The sequence below is a fragment of the Melopsittacus undulatus genome, chromosome Z, assembly GCF_012275295.1.
Source record: "Melopsittacus undulatus isolate bMelUnd1 chromosome Z, bMelUnd1.mat.Z, whole genome shotgun sequence".
Lineage (NCBI taxonomy): Eukaryota > Metazoa > Chordata > Aves > Psittaciformes > Psittaculidae > Melopsittacus > Melopsittacus undulatus.
This window is the reverse complement of record NC_047557.1, coordinates 56,344,421-56,361,647: the sequence shown is the minus strand read 5'-3', so window position 1 is coordinate 56,361,647 and position 17,227 is coordinate 56,344,421. Positions and strand designations below refer to the sequence as shown.

Genomic DNA, 17,227 nt, shown 5'->3' with positions numbered 1-17,227 from the left:
GCCCTGGCTTAGTTGCTCTACTTTTGGCTTCATGTCATTTATTTTTTTTAAGTATGATTTTTTTCCTACATGTCACATTGGCTAAAAAATACAGGAAGGCACTGATTCCTTGAGCTGGCGCTAAAACAGCAGTGATGATGTGTCACCTGCATCACCCTATGCTTGATGGACACCCCTTCATGTGACATAGGCATCCCCAGCATCCTGCACCCAGCCCATGACATCTCCCTAACACAGAGCAGGCTTCCCTACAGCACTCGGCTGCCCCCAGCACCCTGTGTGGTGGCATCACATCATTCACGTTTTCCTGATGATGCTGTTGTGTTTAATCTGACAGGTGAGTCCTTCCTGTGCTCCAAGAAGTAAAAGATGGTACAGGCATGCCTTAGACACCTATGCTGCTGCCTTCAGTAAGGTGCAGAAGCAGCCTGGTAAGAGCCACCGGTGCTAATATCATATTTTCTCACTTTTTTAAAACCTGTAGGGAGATATGAACCAGGCTGCAACAGAGAAGCAACAGCCATGTGTTTCTCACAATGCCTTTCCACAGAGTGGGAATTTCGTGCAGCAAAGGTTGAGAACAATTGCAGCATAGGAGGACTGAGCATTTGTTCACTGTTCCTATGTTTGTCACAACTACAAGGGTGCAGGTGCAAGGCATAAGTCTGCCATCATAATCAGGAGGTCACTAAATCATTTACAAACTTCCTGAATCAATCTTGCAAGCCCTGTGAGGAAAACAAGCGCCTTAACAGGGAGCTTGTGTCAGCAAAGCAGCAAAGCCATTTGCTCAGACTTTCTCAGGCTCTGCTCTTTTCTCTGAGGGCCAGTAGTTTCCAGCCCTCCTTCAGGCTAAACCTCTCATTTTCCCTCGAGACTGACCTGTCAGTGAAGCACGTAGAAATATGCTAGGACTCTAAAAAGAAAAACACCAACCAAATTTTTAAGTACTCCAAAAATACTAAGCAAAAGTACATGTCTAATCACATGCAAGTGTCTTTACTCATCTATAACTCTGCTTGAAACAACCATCTGAACTCCCCTTGCCCTAATCTGGTGATCACCAAATCAAAATACATTTTGTCTGCATACAGACAGTAGTTTAACTTGCAGTTAGGTTTTTGCTTGTATACTTATAAGGCCAGCGAAGTTGTGGGTGTGTAACCGTGAAAGGAATTTACTCCAGAATAGTCTGCCTACTACTGTAATTTAAACACCCTTACTGATGTGTGATCAACCGCTTGCTTGATACAAAAACATCTCTATCTACAGGGGGCCAGTCCCCAGTTATGCTTCTATAAATAAGCCTGGTCTTCCCTGCAGGTGAACCACAGCTGTATGCTTGTCATCCAGAAGCCCAAGTTAATCAAATCCCCTGGGTTATAAAATCATGGAATGGTTTGTGTTGGAAAGGACCTTAAGATCATCTAGTTCTAATCCCCTTGCCATGGGCAGGGACACCTCACACTAAACCATGTTGCCTAAGGTTCTGTTCAACCTGGCCTTGAACACTGCCAGGGGTGTAGCATTTACCACTTCCCTGGGCAGCCTGTTCCAGTGCCTCACCACCCTCACTGTAAAGTACTTCTTCCTTATATCTAAGCTGAACTTCCCTTGTTTAAGTTTAAATCTGTTACCCCTTGTTCTGTCACTAAAGTCATTATTCTCCTCCCTGGCCCAGAGAAAATGCCCATAAAGCTGAAGGAAGTCGTTCTTACCTCCACTCTGACAAGATGCACCGGATCCAGGAATTGTGATGAGCCAGGAGAAAAAAGAAATTGAAAAGATATAAGTGACATTTCATTGTCCCCTATGAGGAGGACAAAATCCCCCTCCCCTATTAAGATTCCCATGCAAGATTTTCAAAGGATGCAGCTAAAATCTGTCCTTATTTCGTACTTTCTTGTGGGGAAGAATAGTTGGGCAACAGTGGATGCTGTGGAGGGAGAAGGAATGAGGTGAAGGAAAAGGTTTGCTAGCTGCAGTTCTTGCTGATGTGGACTGTTGCACCTTGAACTCATACTTCTACCCTTACACTTTGTGTCCCACTTAACTGGCAGGTAGCACCCTTCACTTAAGTTCCCCTGGCACCCAGTACTGCAGGAAGCAGATGGATCAGGAGGGAAACACCAGGGCTGAAGGAGACGAGCTATACCAGCATGGAGAGGTGGTGCTAAGCATCTGCCTAGGACTGAGATACCTCTGCCCTGGGACCCTGGGAGCTGGGAAAAGGCTTCTGCTCAGGTCTGGAGGTGCTGCTCCCCTCTTGCTGAGCATATACAGTCTGGAGGAGATAAGCACAGCTTCTCCAACCCATCTAAAACATATCTTCCCAATGGCATTTGCATCTCTGCTTCATGGGGAAAAGACTTGGCTTGGCTAAAAGCAGAAGCAGGGATGTGAAATACAGTACCAAGCACTGAGTCTCTTAAGGGGCAGAGCTTGCTGCTAGGTTTCAATGCCCAGTGTAAAAAAGGTCATGGTTATTTTATCAACAGAGCAAGAGATGAGGCACAGGGAGAGGGGCAGGTGAATGCCTGCTTAACAGCAGGACCAGGGCTACCACCCCATGTTTGGAGAGCTGGGTGATTTCTCTTTCCTCTAACTAAACACCCCTGCCTATCCCAAGAGGGAAAGTACAAGCTGCCACACTTGGTGTGACAAATGCTGTCAGCTAGCACAGACTATTAGTATTTTTCCTCTTTGGATCATCCTGTCCCCATCTGGGACATGCCCCTGGGAGTAGAGGTTACCCTGGACACAGTGAGGTACTGCTCTGATATCAACCTTCCTGCTTTCTGAATGCAAAGCCCTGGAGAAGTCAAACTTCTCACAAAAACTATTTTCACCTTGCTGTTAGGTGATACCAAGTCTGGGTCGTGGCCATGACTTCCTCAACATGGATGAACTTACCAAGTGTGCTTCTGGGACACAAAGTACAAGATGGCATCAAGCATTCAGGAAATGACAGCTGTGCCAGACTCCAAAGTGTAAGAATGTATGAGGAAATAGCCTGGGCAGGGGATGCGCTTGTACTTAAATTTAGACTCCTGCACACTATCCAGCCTCCAAGGCTTTCCCTCCTCCTCCCAAGTACTTCACACCCCTTGCTCTCCACAGCAGGGAAGCAACTGCAAGGATAAAACAATAGTGACCCCTTCTTTCCCAGCATACCTGAAACACTGATGGTTGCTGCAGCTTTGGCAGCTCCAAAAGTTTTACTGTGCTTGTTGGTGGCAAGGCAAGTGAACAGGCCGGGTCGAGTGACATACACCTGCAATCTGGAGTCAACCACTCTGTCCTTGACATTCTCTGCTATAGAGCCTGCAGAAACCTAGGAGACCAAAAAGCCCAGTGCAGTGATATTTCCAACAAAGGCAAACAAGCAAATCAAAGGAAAATCTCAGACCCAGGCCCAGGCATTTGAATTGGTAGAGGAACACATAGCAAGTGTTGAAACTTAAACAGCAGAGGTTTAGATGGGATATAAGGAAGAAATTCTTTACTGTTAGGGTGGTGAGGTACTGGAATGGGTTGCCCAGAGAGATTGTGAATGCTCCATCCCTGGCAGTGTTCAAGGACAGGTCGGATGAAGCCTTGGGTGATATGGTTTAGTGTGAAGTGTCCCTGCTCATGGCAGGGGGATTGGAACTAGATGATCTTAAGGTCCTTTCCAACCCTAACTATTCTATGATTCTATGATTCTAAGTGGATAGAAGTGGCAGAGAGCTAAAGCTGCAGGCATTATTTTGGTGTTTTCATAGCAGCGGACTTCACATACAAAAGCAAATGTTAAGGACCTCTCCTATTTCACAAGTCAGCAATAATTTTGCAATTAATTTTTTGTTCCAGAAGGCTGTAGTCTTAGTTTTGGTCGTGTAATTGAGCCGGATAATTACTCCAGGGCCTTTTCTGGAAGACTGTTTGCCTATTCATGCCCTAGCAAGGAAGGGCACAAGGTAACTTTGTGGACCCTGGCTATACAGACGGAGAAAACAAAATAGTTTGAAAGTTGTTGATTCTGGATTAACATAGCTACTGCCACACTTCCAAAGCAAGTGCTCTGGCTCTGGCACTTTGGCAAGTATGTGATAGATTTTCTTATCTCACACCTGCAAGTATGGAAGGGGCTGCAGATGTGGTGATTTTGGCTAGCTCTTTTTCCAGGTCAGAAATTCCGAGGTAAATTATCTTGGAATCTGCTGATTTTGACCAGTTGGTCTTAATTTTATCTTCAAGCCTGTTCTGCTCATATGGTATTCTTTAAAGTAGGAGGACGTGGTACACCAAGAGTCTACCATGCAAAGGCAGTAGGAAGGAGCAATATTGCCTGTTCTACCCTTCATCCTGATAGAAGGCATTAAGTGTAATTCCAGCGAGGTGTGGTTACCAATGCATCCCACCAGTGCAACCTCGCCCTAAGAACAGTGAGAATTGCCTCCTTAGATCATCCCAGCAAAGCACTCTACTTACACAACTATCTGAGAGGTCAGAGAGATCAATTTGACATCTCTGGAGGTTAATAGAAACATTGTTTCAATGTGACATGTGTTAGTTTCCAAAGCCATTAACAGTGATAACTGAAAAAGCATGGATCTGTGCTCCAGAAATACGTTGCCCTTGCCAGTAGCACCAGACTCCCCAAAAGGTTTTTTCTCAATGGGAAAGAAGTCCTGAATGAGCACCTGCAGTTGTTTCAAAATAATTATCACCAGAAACTATCAGGGACCTATGGGGTTCTGTGGGGGCTGATCTGATCTTTTTGCTGTTCTCCCTAGAACCCTTGAAGGAATATAGAAAATCAGGTCTAATCAGACTGAATTACACTGTGAGGCTTAGAGGTGATATGAAAGCAAGGGTGCTGGCAGAGTAGCCCAGGCTCCTTAATAATGTATTTTAAATACATGGAAGGAGAGGATGCAGAGCTCTTTCCTGGGGAGGAATTTGAACAAGAGGATTTATTGGTGCTGCTTGACAAGCAAGTTAACAGAAATGACCATGGCCAGAAGGACTTAGGGCTGATGGAGGGTCAATGAGAAAGAACACAGGCAAATTGCCAGCCCACATGCAGTGACTTCTCCGCCTTCCTCCACCACATTATGTCTCGAGGGTTATCCTTAGAAAAGCTGTTAAAAGACCACAAAGAGTATAAAACATGTCCACCATAACCATATGAAGACTGGAGGAAACCTGTGGCAGGCTCAGGCTGCAGAGCCACTGGGACTGTGGTGCACCGCTTACTCCGAGGGAGGAAATATCAGGTGTCAAGCGGCTCTTCAGTTCAGCTGAAGAGAAAGTATTGCAATAGTCTACCCATGGACATGAAAGCCAGACGAGTTCAAAGCAGGTACCTATTTAGAATGGCCAGGAACATTAGACCACAGAGCAATTTCCTGTGAGAAGCAGTGGATTTACATCTCTTGGTGCCTGCCACTGAAGAGAGTGTATGTTGCTTGAGGATGGGCTTCTAGCCAGGAATAAATTGGTGACATGTTTCAGTGTGTCACCTAGGTCAGTCTAGAAAATTTCAGATCTATTCATCTGCAAATATGATGTGCATATGTGCTGCCCCACAGGTATTTTGCCTCAAGGCAGTTTGCACCACCTAACTACCTCAGTTTGTGTATTTTGTCAAATAATAATTTTGCCATGTTATTGTTACCACATTACAGAGGAAAGGTGGCTGCAGAAATACTTAAATGCACAATGAAGACCTAGAAACCCTGTCTCAAGGAAAGGCTGTAGGCATCTAAACCATTCTTCATCTCAGGCTTCCCAGACCATAACACTAACCCATGCAACACTCTGGAGAAGGGGGAGAGCTTTGCAAAGGAGAAAAGTGTAGCAGGGAGGTGAGGTTGGCTCAGCTTGATTGCACAGCAAGGTGCTAAATAAGGCAGGAATAGAAACCACAGACGCTGGCTCCCAGCATTTTGTTTTAATCCCTGGGCTGTGCTTCCGGCTGCTAGCAGCCCTCCAGGGCAAAAAGCATGAATAAAAAAGGCACTTACAGCTTTTCCATTTTCCAGCCAGGTGACAGTGGGGACTGGAAGGCCAGTTGCTGAACATCGTAACGTCACCACAGACCCAAAGGTGATATTTTGGGATTCGGGAGCCTTCAGGATTCTGGCAAAAACTGCAGGAGAAGACAAATGTGCTAGCTGAACAACGCTGTAGAGCTGAAGCTGTGCTGGTGTGGGGATGCTCCCTCCCCAGCAGGCCTTGAAATCATCCCCATGAATAAAAGCAGAGCATAGCATAGGCTTCCCGGTGAGTGACAGGTTTTGGAGACAGATGAGGAGGAGAAAGAAAGTGATTGGCATGGGTTTGTTCTGCACCTTACAGACCAAAATTTGACCTCTGGAGGCTTCTACATCATCTGAGTTCAATGCCTCAGAGGATGCAATGCACAAAAAACTCAAGGGCAAAGTCATTGGCAGTATGCAGATGGGACAGCTTACAGCAAATACACAGCAAGCTACCATGTTGCCCTGCCAAGGGCCACCTCATGTGAAATTCGTTCAAAATCATCAAGAGGGACCATTGGCATGTCACATACCATGAAGTTTAAGGGTCTGATAATCTCCTCAGTGTGACCACAGTGATTAGAAGTTACCATGGAGAGCTGCAAGCCCCAACATCTTTCATGCCACAACAACCTACCGTAAGGGGATAGAATCCAGCACTGAGTTATGGTGGGTTATGGGGGAATGGCTGGCAATGCCTAGGAAGATGTGATTGCAGGGGAAAAGTATTTTTAAGTAGCTTTCCATTTCTACAGCACTTGCTTCCTTTGTGGACAGTTTGAAGATAATCATCCCCGCCCCGATTTTTTTTTTTTTTTCTGCGGGGAGGGGGTGATACGTGTGAAAAGAAGAACTGAAGTATTTTTGCTGAAAACTTATTTCAATCCAGAAACACAACTCTGATGGCCTTCACAAGGTGTATTTCAGCTGCCGTTCTGGGACTGCACAGAGGAAAGCAGACAAGAGAAATATTTTTCAAGTGGAACATTTGAGTTTTGACCCAAACGTTTTAATGGAGATACCTGAATATCTGTGCAGAAGCAGGCCGAATAGCTCTGTGAAATTTCTTACTCCAATTTCACCTGCTTAGTGAGTTAGCACTTGCTCTCTTCTTTCTGAGCTGCACAGCAGTAACTAGAAATCTCCATCAGAAATTTCATTATGCAGGGGAGTTTCTCTTTGAGTTCTCAGACAAGCCTGATTATCTTTTTAACCACATTTGTTATCTCTATGGTTCCCCTTACCAATATGTCTGATCATGTCAAGGTCATCTGTGTCTACTCAGTGCACCTCTTGGCACTGGCCACTGGTTGCTCTCAGGTGATTTCCAATGCAGAGTGATTAGAAGACCGATAAATGTCCCTTCAGAAAATGAGTATCTGTCCCCACCATTTGGGATGATGGAAAGGTTTTATCTGCAAAATTTCAGTTGGAATAAAAAACTTACCTGCTTTCCACATAGTCCTTCCACCCAGTCCTGGGAAGGGGCTGAGATTCATGTTAACAAAGAGCCTAAAAGTAGCTTTTGTTCATAGATAGGCAGCCCTAAGAGTACATTTCAGTGTAGAAACTGTTTTGGCTTAGGAGCACAGCCACTCAAGAGGGTCCTGGGAAGGGGTTTCCAGGAAGATTAAAGTCAGTGAAGTGAAAAGAGTGGAAAGATACGCATTACATTCATCTCCTCAATTGCTCAACTGTCTCCAAGCAGTTCCTCACTGCCAGTGCTTGGTGCCACTTGCTTAAAATCAAAGCAGAGCTGCTCTGGGGGCTACTGAAATCCCCTGCCCCTCAGCAAGAGAGTAGGTACAAAGCTTCACCACTAACAAGGAAAGCTGCACCCACTGGCCAGGAAGTTTCCTCACGAATAAAAAGTTAAATGAAAGCTTTGCCTGAAGTTTCACTTCAGGCCATTAACACCAGATGGTTATGAATTCAGCCCTGAGTGCTCTGGGCCAAGCTCATAATTACTTTTATATTTCAGTCAGAGAAATACTAAACTTCTGCGCCTGTCTCCTGGCAGCCTTGATGTGCATATGGCTCCCACTGAAGCCAGCATGTTAGCTCCCAGAGCCAGAATATGTCCCTTTGTGCTTTTCTTATGCTGCTGCTGGTTTCTCAGTGTACTGCTGACAATCCTCCTGCTCACATCTTGCCCAGCTTCATTAACACTGAGAGAACGCCTCTAACAGCACCCTGTTAACAGATGCCAGACACAGGTGCATATGCCCTCCTCTGTACAAGCTGCTCTCCCAAAATCTGTAAGGATCTTTCAACCAGGCATAAAAAATACATGTTTTGAAAATGATGGCAGTTGCGCAAGGAGGGACCAAAGCTACAGGGATCATGGCAGCTAATCCAGCTCATGCATGAGAAAGCTGCATCCCACTTCCCATGGTCTTCCTGCCAGCACTAATCATGGCACTAGCTTTAGTAGCTCTCCACACTGCTGGTAGAGTGCTCATTTGCCAACCTAGGGAAAGCAAATGGTCAGGCCATTCACACTTAAAACACCAAATACAGGGAATGTGTGCAGTTCTGGTGTTCTCAACACAACAAGGACATGGAACTGTTGGAGCAAGTTCAGAGGAGGGCCATGAGGATGATGAGGGGACTGGAGCACCTCCCGTATAAAGACAGACTGAGAAAGTTGGGGCTGTTCAACCTTTAGAAAAGAAGGCTGCATGGAGACCTAGTGGCAGCCTTCCAGTATCTGAAGGGGGCCTACAAGGATGCCAGAGAGGGACTCTTCATCAGGGATTGTAGTGATAGGGCAAGGGGTAATGAGTTTAAACTGAAACAGGGGAAGTTCAGCTTAGATAAAAATATATTATTCGTTAAGAATATCATTAAAATATTCTATTTATATATATTATAGTAATGTAATTAATAATAAATATAATTGATATATTAATAATATCATTATACTATTAATATCATTATACTATTTATATTATAATATACTATTTATTATTCTTTTGAGGATATTATTCTTTACTGTGAGGCACTGGAACAGGCTGCCCAAAGCAGTGGTAAATGTTCCACCCCTGGCAGCATTCAAGACCAGATTGGACAGAGCCTTGGTCAACATGGTCTGGTGTGAGGTATCCCTGCCCATGCCAGGGAGGTTGGAAATGGATGATCTTAAGGTCCTTTCCAACCCTATCTATTCTGTGATTCTATGATTCTGTAAAAAATCCAGTGACAGCTGCTAAGCATTCACATGTTCCTTGTGGAAAGTATTGCAGGTGTATTATCCAGCACAGGGAGTGACAGCTAGGAAAAAAAAAAGTGGACCCTTCAGGAAATAAGCTGATTTTCAAAGTGTGGAAGAATGGAAGTTCCTACTATCTCCAGTGCCCATGTGTGTATTTCTAGGACATTCAAAATTGAACTTGCAGATGTAATACTTTAACATTTCAAGTGCTTACACTTGCATGTTTTTTTAAAGTTTAGCTATTTAACTGAAGTACTTAGCTCTAGATACTGTGAATTGACCAACCTGGGGTCTTTTTACCTTATTTTATTTTTAAGTGAGAAATTCCCTCAAAGGCTGGACTCTGCAGTTCCAGGCATGCTTTGGGCCACCACTGACCAGCACACCAAGGGCCATATTCTCCAAAAGGGAAATTGTTTGAGAAACATAATTTTTAAAAAACAGGGGGAAAAAATCAGATCTTTCTCAGTCCCATCATCTATGCATGGATGACAGACACATAGCTGCTGCTGGCAGACTCAGCTGCTGTGGGAAAGCCAGGATGGGCTGTATGAGAGCAGCCATTGTCACCTTGTACCAGTACAAAGCTGCGTAAGGCCACCGGGATGAGCTTGGGGTCCATTTTGGTGACTACATCAGCAAGGAAATCTGTCCTATAGGTAAATGGAGGAACCCAGCTCCCAAAACAGTGACTTTCTTTTCCCACACTATATTACACAAAGAAAAGTGGCAAAATTGAGAAAGAAAGATCAACCCTGATGTTGCCAACCTAAGCAACCAACTGGCAGAGACAGGTGAAAGACAAGAAGAGGAAGAACAGGAAATTGCAATAAGTGTTTGCAAAGTTCATGTTATTCAGTGGGCTCAGGACATTGCTTTGTTTTCATTTTGCCTAACAATGAAAATTCCCCCCAAACAGGTGATTTATAACACCTCTTTTCCAGATCCTCATGAAAGTGGATTTTGCCAGGACCTTTGCTTGTTTAGCTACATCACAACAAGGTTAAAAACATTCACATCAAAACACCCAGGCTGTCAGCATGGGGTTTACCCAAGGGCATGCCAAAAAGCAGTCAGGGAAGGCAAGTGAAGAGGGCTTCATTTATATATTTATTTAAGTGAAAAACAAAACAGAGGAGCTGGAAATGAAACCCACCAGCTAAGAGCCAAGCCAGCACGTTCAGTTTCAGTTCTAAACCCCTTAATAAATGTCCTTTCTTTTACAGCCCTGCTAAATGATGTGCTGTGCACTGCAGGCCTTGCTAGGAGGTATCTGCACCACGGCCAGCTGCTCTCATTTCTGAGAATTAGGTAACATCATCCAGTCCAAACAGTCTGGCTTTATTTCAGTCACAAAATTTTTATACTATAAAAAGATGAAAGCAGGGCCCCTGCCCAGCCCCCAGTTTGAACAGCTAACTTTTTCCAGGTGGCTTTGTTTTCCTATTGCCTTTGACAGAGCTGTGTTTCATTTCCACAGTTTGGGGCCTCATCCTGCAGTCCTGGCATATGCCTGCCCTCTAACTGGGTAAGGCTGGTTTTTCTCCTAAAGTAGGCTGGATTGGGCCAATCACATCCAGGTAGCAGCCTGGGTGGCCTGGGGCCATGCTGCTGCTTTCCAGAAAGGGCAAAATGATGCCCTTTGAAAACCCTCATGCACACAGACCCACTGCAGGAAGATGCCCCATCTAGCCAGGGTTTCACAAACCTTAATGCTGGCTTTGATGCACCAGGCCCAGTCAAGTACTAGGCTGTGGGGTGGGGGTGGTTTCTAGAGCCTCTTCTGGCTTCTGTGAACCTTGACTTTCAGAGAATATGTGCAATGTTTGCCAAAGTACATGAATTAACCCAGCCTGTCAACATCCATGTGTAGTCATATTTAAGTTTGTTGCTAGTCCTGGCCAACACTAAAACATACCTGATAGTCCAAACTGATGTAAGGATACCAAGAGCTAAACTTATGTTAGCAACTGTCTGGCAACTGTGGGTACATGCTCCTTTACCACGACAGTCTGTGCCTGGCCTAAAATGTGAGCCAGACCTCATACGTCCATACTGCCAGATATGATATGTCAACATGCTCCACTTTCCCATACTGTTTTGGTTTTGCCTTGAAAAATGACTTTTTGCGTGAGTATGGTCAGGCCTTATGCCAATTTTTTTTTCAGCTATGCTATAAAACACAGCGAGTAAAAGCAACAAAGTGTTTTCCTTTGGTACAGCTGGTGCTGTGTTGAGGACCAATGTGTCTGCACTGCTGGGGAGACTGGTAAGGCACACATTGCCTCAGAAACTTTCGTAACATAAATACCCTAGCAAAGACTTTGCACTACGTATTATTCATGAGTAAGCATTTAGTAGCTAAACTGCAAGCATTTTTTTTGTTTGCGTTCACCAGTGTTCATATAGCTCTCCTGTAGCTGAAGCATGACAGATTGAAATGACTCCTTCTCTAACGAGGAGCTCTCCGGGCTTGGGCCTTGTTTACTAATCCGTAAAAAATCATTTATGCTTGCCCCCTAATGCTCTGAAGAACCATAAGCTTGTGCCAATGTGTTCACGGTCTTTTGCCAGTGAGAAGTCTGGTTGTCTAAATCCCCATTCAGACTCATTCATCCCACATCCATTCACTCTTCCTGACAAGTCTAAACCAGGCAGTCAAGGAGAGCTAACAAGCACAGAGGATACAATTTCATTCCCACCGGTGAGAGATGAGGGGAGGTCTGACAAATACATTTTATATACACACAGAAATCCCCAGCATTTGTGTTTTCTGACATTTCAAATTAACTCGTGTAAAATCCCAACAATTCTTGAAATACCAAGGCTGAGAACAGGCCATGCATCATGCTCATGGATCAGCGGTTATGGAGACAGCTACACCGAGCTGTGTGCAGCAGTTAATTGCATGCCAAGAGCCAGGGCTGAAGGAGCAAGGCACAGTGACCGCAGCTGATATGACAGAACCAAATCCCAGCACAGGAAACAAACAAATCCTTCTGTAAGCATGGTCAGCAACTCCTCTTGCAGGGGCAGTGACAGGCTCTGCACATGGCTCACCACATGACTCCATATGGGAACAGTTCACATTGTACCTTAGCCACTGCTCACCCTGTCTGCTGTCACCCTCCCACTCCCTTCCAAAATTGCTGGGTTAATAATTAAATCCCAAGATAACTCCAAGGTCAGTTTTTCTTTGATCTCTGAATATTTCTTACCAAAATTGCAGCCTTTCTTGTTTTGGAAGCCTACCTAGTAATCTCGAAGAGGAGTAAAATGCCACAGGCAAAGTCGATATGAGACACTTATCTCTATAAAATTGCTTACCTATTTTTTTTTAATCCCTGTCAAAACATGGTTATTGCCAGAGAATAATGTGTATGCATACTATCAAAAGAAAAAAATGTACAAATGCATTAGGAAATGCACACAGCCACTGTATTATTTCTCTAAGAACAGCCCCATTAGGTATGGGCCTCAGAAGAGCAAGCTGCAGAAGCACTGTAAGCAACCAGTACTCAATCATTCTCCAACCACTCACCTGGTTATTGTGGTAAGGTGGGAGGAGAACTCCTCAGTGTAATCGAAATATCAGTGTTTTGTACAAAATCTCAAAGCTCTTCTGGCTCCTGATACATGTTTTGAGAGCTTTGGATCTTGTAGTAGTTCTAACACCTCATGCAGCACAGGCTAGACAGCCTGGCAATATACGGTCACACAGCCTGGAGCCTGAGACTGTGAGACAGACAGCAAGGACAGTTCAAGTTCTGTGTGGAAAGGAGATGGAGGAAACCACAACATCTCCATCCTGAAAACTACCGCTTCATATTCTAAGCTATGCTATCTAACATCAAAGCAAGTTTTTCTTGGCAAGGCAATAAATTTTCAGGTTAACCTTATTTTAGGGTGAGCTCCAAGATTTATGGATGGTAGGACAGTTTGCATCAGCAGAAGGACTCATATGATTTTAAATGCACCGGCCGGCACAGTAAGCTCTCGCCTGTGAAAGACTTTACACAGCATGTAGGTGTCCCTGGAATCCTAAAATCAGACCCTGCAAATACACAAAGCTATAATAACCAGAAGTAAAATGTAAATAGATAGCTTATATCCTGTGTAACTATATAAAACCCATTCTTTACAAGTGTTCATTTCTATAGACTGAGCAAACACCAGATTCAAGGACAAGCGAGGATAATGTGTTCAAATTACTTCCCAAGGAAATGAATGAGGAAATACTTGTCGTGTCAGTACTGGTCTTATATATGTGTTCAGTTTCTTTGAAGGAAAGACCCCTCTAAACCTCTCCATGCTCTGGCTTTTCTACAGTACAGAGACACACTATGTGCCATTACCCATTACTGCATGTGAAACTGGAAAAGAAATTCCCACTCTCCTGAGTCAAAAAACAACTTTTTTCCTTGTTCCACTCATGACAACCCACCATGACCACTGCAAGGCTACCACTCTGCCTGCACATACTGAAATCTCCACAGCTGCACACAAGTCTCCATCTCTCCTACTCTCAGGCATGGAGCAGGCAGTTTTGGAAATCACTGGGATACCCAAAACTGAGATAAACCCTGCAGCATCCTGACATGTGGTCTTCACCAATGTGTAACAGCAGTGCTATACATTTAATTACATGCCGTGTGAAAACTACTTTTTCTCATCTATTTTAAAGTGCTGCTAGCAGTAGTTGCTAGGATGTTTCTTGTTTTGATGTGATAGCAAGTAGCCTGTTCTCTGCTCACCTTATCCATCGCATGTGCTTGGTTTTCAATGCTGGAAATTCTCTTAGTCCCTCCTTACACAGATATGTATTTTCATTCCCCGTTCTCAACTCCTATTTTGAGACTCCCATTTTGTGAGGCTCTGCCTGCGGCTGCATTCAACTTCAGGGATGTGAGGGTACCATTCTTACACAAAGCTGCGGACACTTTCTGTTCCACAGTATAGGCACACATACTAGAAATATTGTGTGACACTAGAACTAATGTTACTGCTAGAGGCAAAATCTAGAGCTATAGAGTTTGAAAGAGTCAAGAGAGGGGCTTTCACCTCCACTAAGGCTACCTGAAAGAGAAAGATGCAAACGACCTTGGAAAAAGAAGGCATCAGCCTCAAAAAAAATGATATTGGCCCACATCAAACTTATCAAAACTGGACTTTTTAACAGATTCTATAAAATTTCCAGGTTGATTTCAGAACCCTCCTTTCTGTATCTTCAGCCCCAGCTCTATCTTGGTTTCTCAGTGGGTAAAGGCAGCCATTTCAAGATAATTGTCTCAGTTTGCTCTGCCCCCCTTTACCTGATTGCTGTGGGTATTGTCTATCTTCTGCTTTTCTTGTTGTGCAGGAAGCACATCCTTCCTAGCTAACCAAGACTGTTTACAAGCCAGAAGGGTTTTGGCTGCAGGAAGTATTTTTTTCTTACAACCACAATTCATGCAACAATGTGAGAAATTCATATATTTTTAAGTGCCCTTCCAAACTTTTTGTTGAGGAAAAGAGGTTTGCGCAAAGGGAAATAAAAGGCTCAAATGCCTATTAAAGAATTGCTCATATATGCCTTGTCAGAAACCTCATGGTTCCAGGAAATTTGCTTTGCAGCTTCTCAACACAGGAAGCCACCCCGCAACAATTACTCTAAGGCAGCATGCATCTCATGTCTCTGTCATAACAAAGCAGGGCTCTGGAATAAAGCGAATGGCTTACGCTTGTTTGTTGATTTGCAGAAGGTCTGAGGTTGGTCCTTTTGTTCTGTGGCTTGCCCTGTTACCCTGTAATTAGGGCTGTGGTCATATATGCAGAACCTTGGGATGACTATGGTGAATGCAGTAAGTAGGAGGAGATTTAATAAGATATTCTGGGTTTTCAGTAATGCCCATGCCACCCTGCTGAAGCCAGTTAATTACTTTGGTGTAATTACAGCCAAGCTCAGTACTATTTACTATCCCTGTAATGCTCCTTTCCCCAAAACTCTGCAATTTTTAATAGCAAACTGCAGCATTCACCACTTACTGCCATAGAATATTGCATGCATGTGCGTACACCAGCATCACTAAAGACAGGGAAATAAATTCTTTCCCAGGATTTCTGCTTCTCCTTATGGCAGAGCTACTCTTCCTCAATGTTGGTACCAGAATTCCCCTGAGGAATTTTCACCCAGCATTTAAATGCAAAACTGCAAACTTCCTTGTCAGTCTGCTATTTGGCAATCTATCTCACCCAAAACATCCTACCTCCGAAGATGGCACAGATAAAACTCCAGATTTCACATCGATAGCTGAATGATGGGCAAGAGTGGAAGAGTCAGGGTAACAGTGATGACTGGCTGCTTTGGTGTTTTCTCAATATCTCCCTTTCTTATTTCATCTATGCCAAGTATAGATGTGTTGACACAAAACTGTAGAAAACTTTCTGGATGGCACATCTGGAGCCAGTTTTCATTCAAAATAGGGCCCATCTGCAGAATGTGGTACATCTAAACTGATAGATTAGTTGGACTAAATACATATTTTCAATCTTGTTTCTTGAATTATGGTGTGATTTTCATGTCTTTTGATTTATCTGAGATGCAAATTTGTCCTGAGGTCCACAAAACAGCTGAAAGAAGCTAGTGCTTTACATTCAGTGAGCATAGTCTGTTAACTACATTAGCCAAGGCACTGCTTTCTATCGTTATCTGGTCTTGCTGTCCCATCACTGTCTCCAAGGAATAGCCAAATAATAAATAAAAAAAAAATAAAAAAAAAGAAAATCTAGACCAAATCTGCTCATGTCCTGGCAGAACCTTCCCTTTGAAGAAATTATTCTCCAAGAAAAACCTTCCTATTTTTAAGGCTAAGGTGGTTCTCACAAGTGGCTTATAGGGGAACATTTTTGTGGCCTGTGGAAGGGTATTATTATAGTAGCTAGTAATAAGCAATAAACTGTGGGCAGGAAAATACTTCTATCTACCAGGGCTGGAATGCAAAACCAAACAACATCTAAGTTAAGGGAACAAGAGGAGTACTGCTTCTACCCTTATTTTGATTTATTTGCTTTGTGTGCTGTCACTTAGTAGCACAGGAGGAAGTAGAGCAGCAACACTCAACAGAGGGATGAATGAAATTGCCTGGGTAAAAAAAAGAACAGTGGCCCTCAACCAATGCCCACGCAGCCATTGAAAACTGCAGAGATGTGACCAAAAAAATGACATTAAATCCATGGAGAATCCAGTTAGTTTCTTGATGAGCACAGTGGATCTTCCAGCACTCACCCAAGTTATTTTTTTGTGTTTGTTTCCTGACACATGATTGTTAATTTCTAGACATGCCTTTGTACAGTGGTGATTTCAAAACTAAGCATTATTGCAAGTATATTCCAAAAGTCTGAATTCAACAACTCTCTGGTGCCACAGGCTGGAGATGGAGGTCAACTTCATGTAAATCACAAGATGGATGTGCATCTAACTCATCATACAACCAACAGGACCATCTGTGTACTCTTCCTTTAGCATTTCGGTTAATGTATTTATATCCTGTTTCTTGTTCAGCATTAAAAATGCATCACTGGGCAAACTGGGAAGATCAGAAGTTTTACTATCTGACTGCAACACCCAGAAAGGCACAACAGAAAGCTTGTTCTTCATCCTCAGGTGAAGAAAAGCCATTATTTCAGGATTTCTGCACATGAAATCCCAGTATGCAAGGCTAAAAAGCACGGTAGACAATTCAGACTGTCTTCCTGTAGCAAAAGACTTCCATGCACACGTTTCTGTTGGAATGGAAGGACAAGTCTCATAAGAAAATTCCACCTTCAGTTGTGTTAGTGCTAATCCACCATAACCATTTGTACCTTTCAATGGTAGTAACTCCATCTGTTTCTGGAAAACTTTTTTTGCCATAGTTACAGGTAAAAGTTAGGCTGATAGAGAAAAATGATTTATATCTTTATGCTTCATCTGTAAACAGCTGTTACTTTTAAGTTGTAAGCAATTCAT

The 17,227-nt window shown here is 43.6% G+C and overlaps 1 protein-coding gene across 6 annotated transcripts in view; it reads right to left on the bottom strand.

The window, feature by feature from the left end:
• MUSK (muscle associated receptor tyrosine kinase) overlaps window positions 1-17,227 on the bottom strand; it is a 53,794-nt gene that overhangs the window by 20,996 nt on the left and 15,571 nt on the right. For 4 of the 6 annotated variants that reach the window (XM_031054300.1, XM_005154845.1, XM_031054302.1 and 1 more), the window contains exons 6-8: window positions 6,012-6,136; window positions 3,175-3,334; window positions 1,719-1,725 (exon numbers count right to left, since the gene is read on the bottom strand). In XM_031054300.1, coding sequence (XP_030910160.1) covers window positions 1,719-1,725; window positions 3,175-3,334; window positions 6,012-6,136 — 292 coding nt within the window. Of the gene's footprint in view, window positions 1-1,718; window positions 1,726-3,174; window positions 3,335-6,011; window positions 6,158-11,243; window positions 11,264-14,552; window positions 14,580-17,227 lie in introns of all 6 variants that reach the window. The other 2 variants (XM_005154846.1, XM_031054301.1) reach the window with 2 other exon arrangements.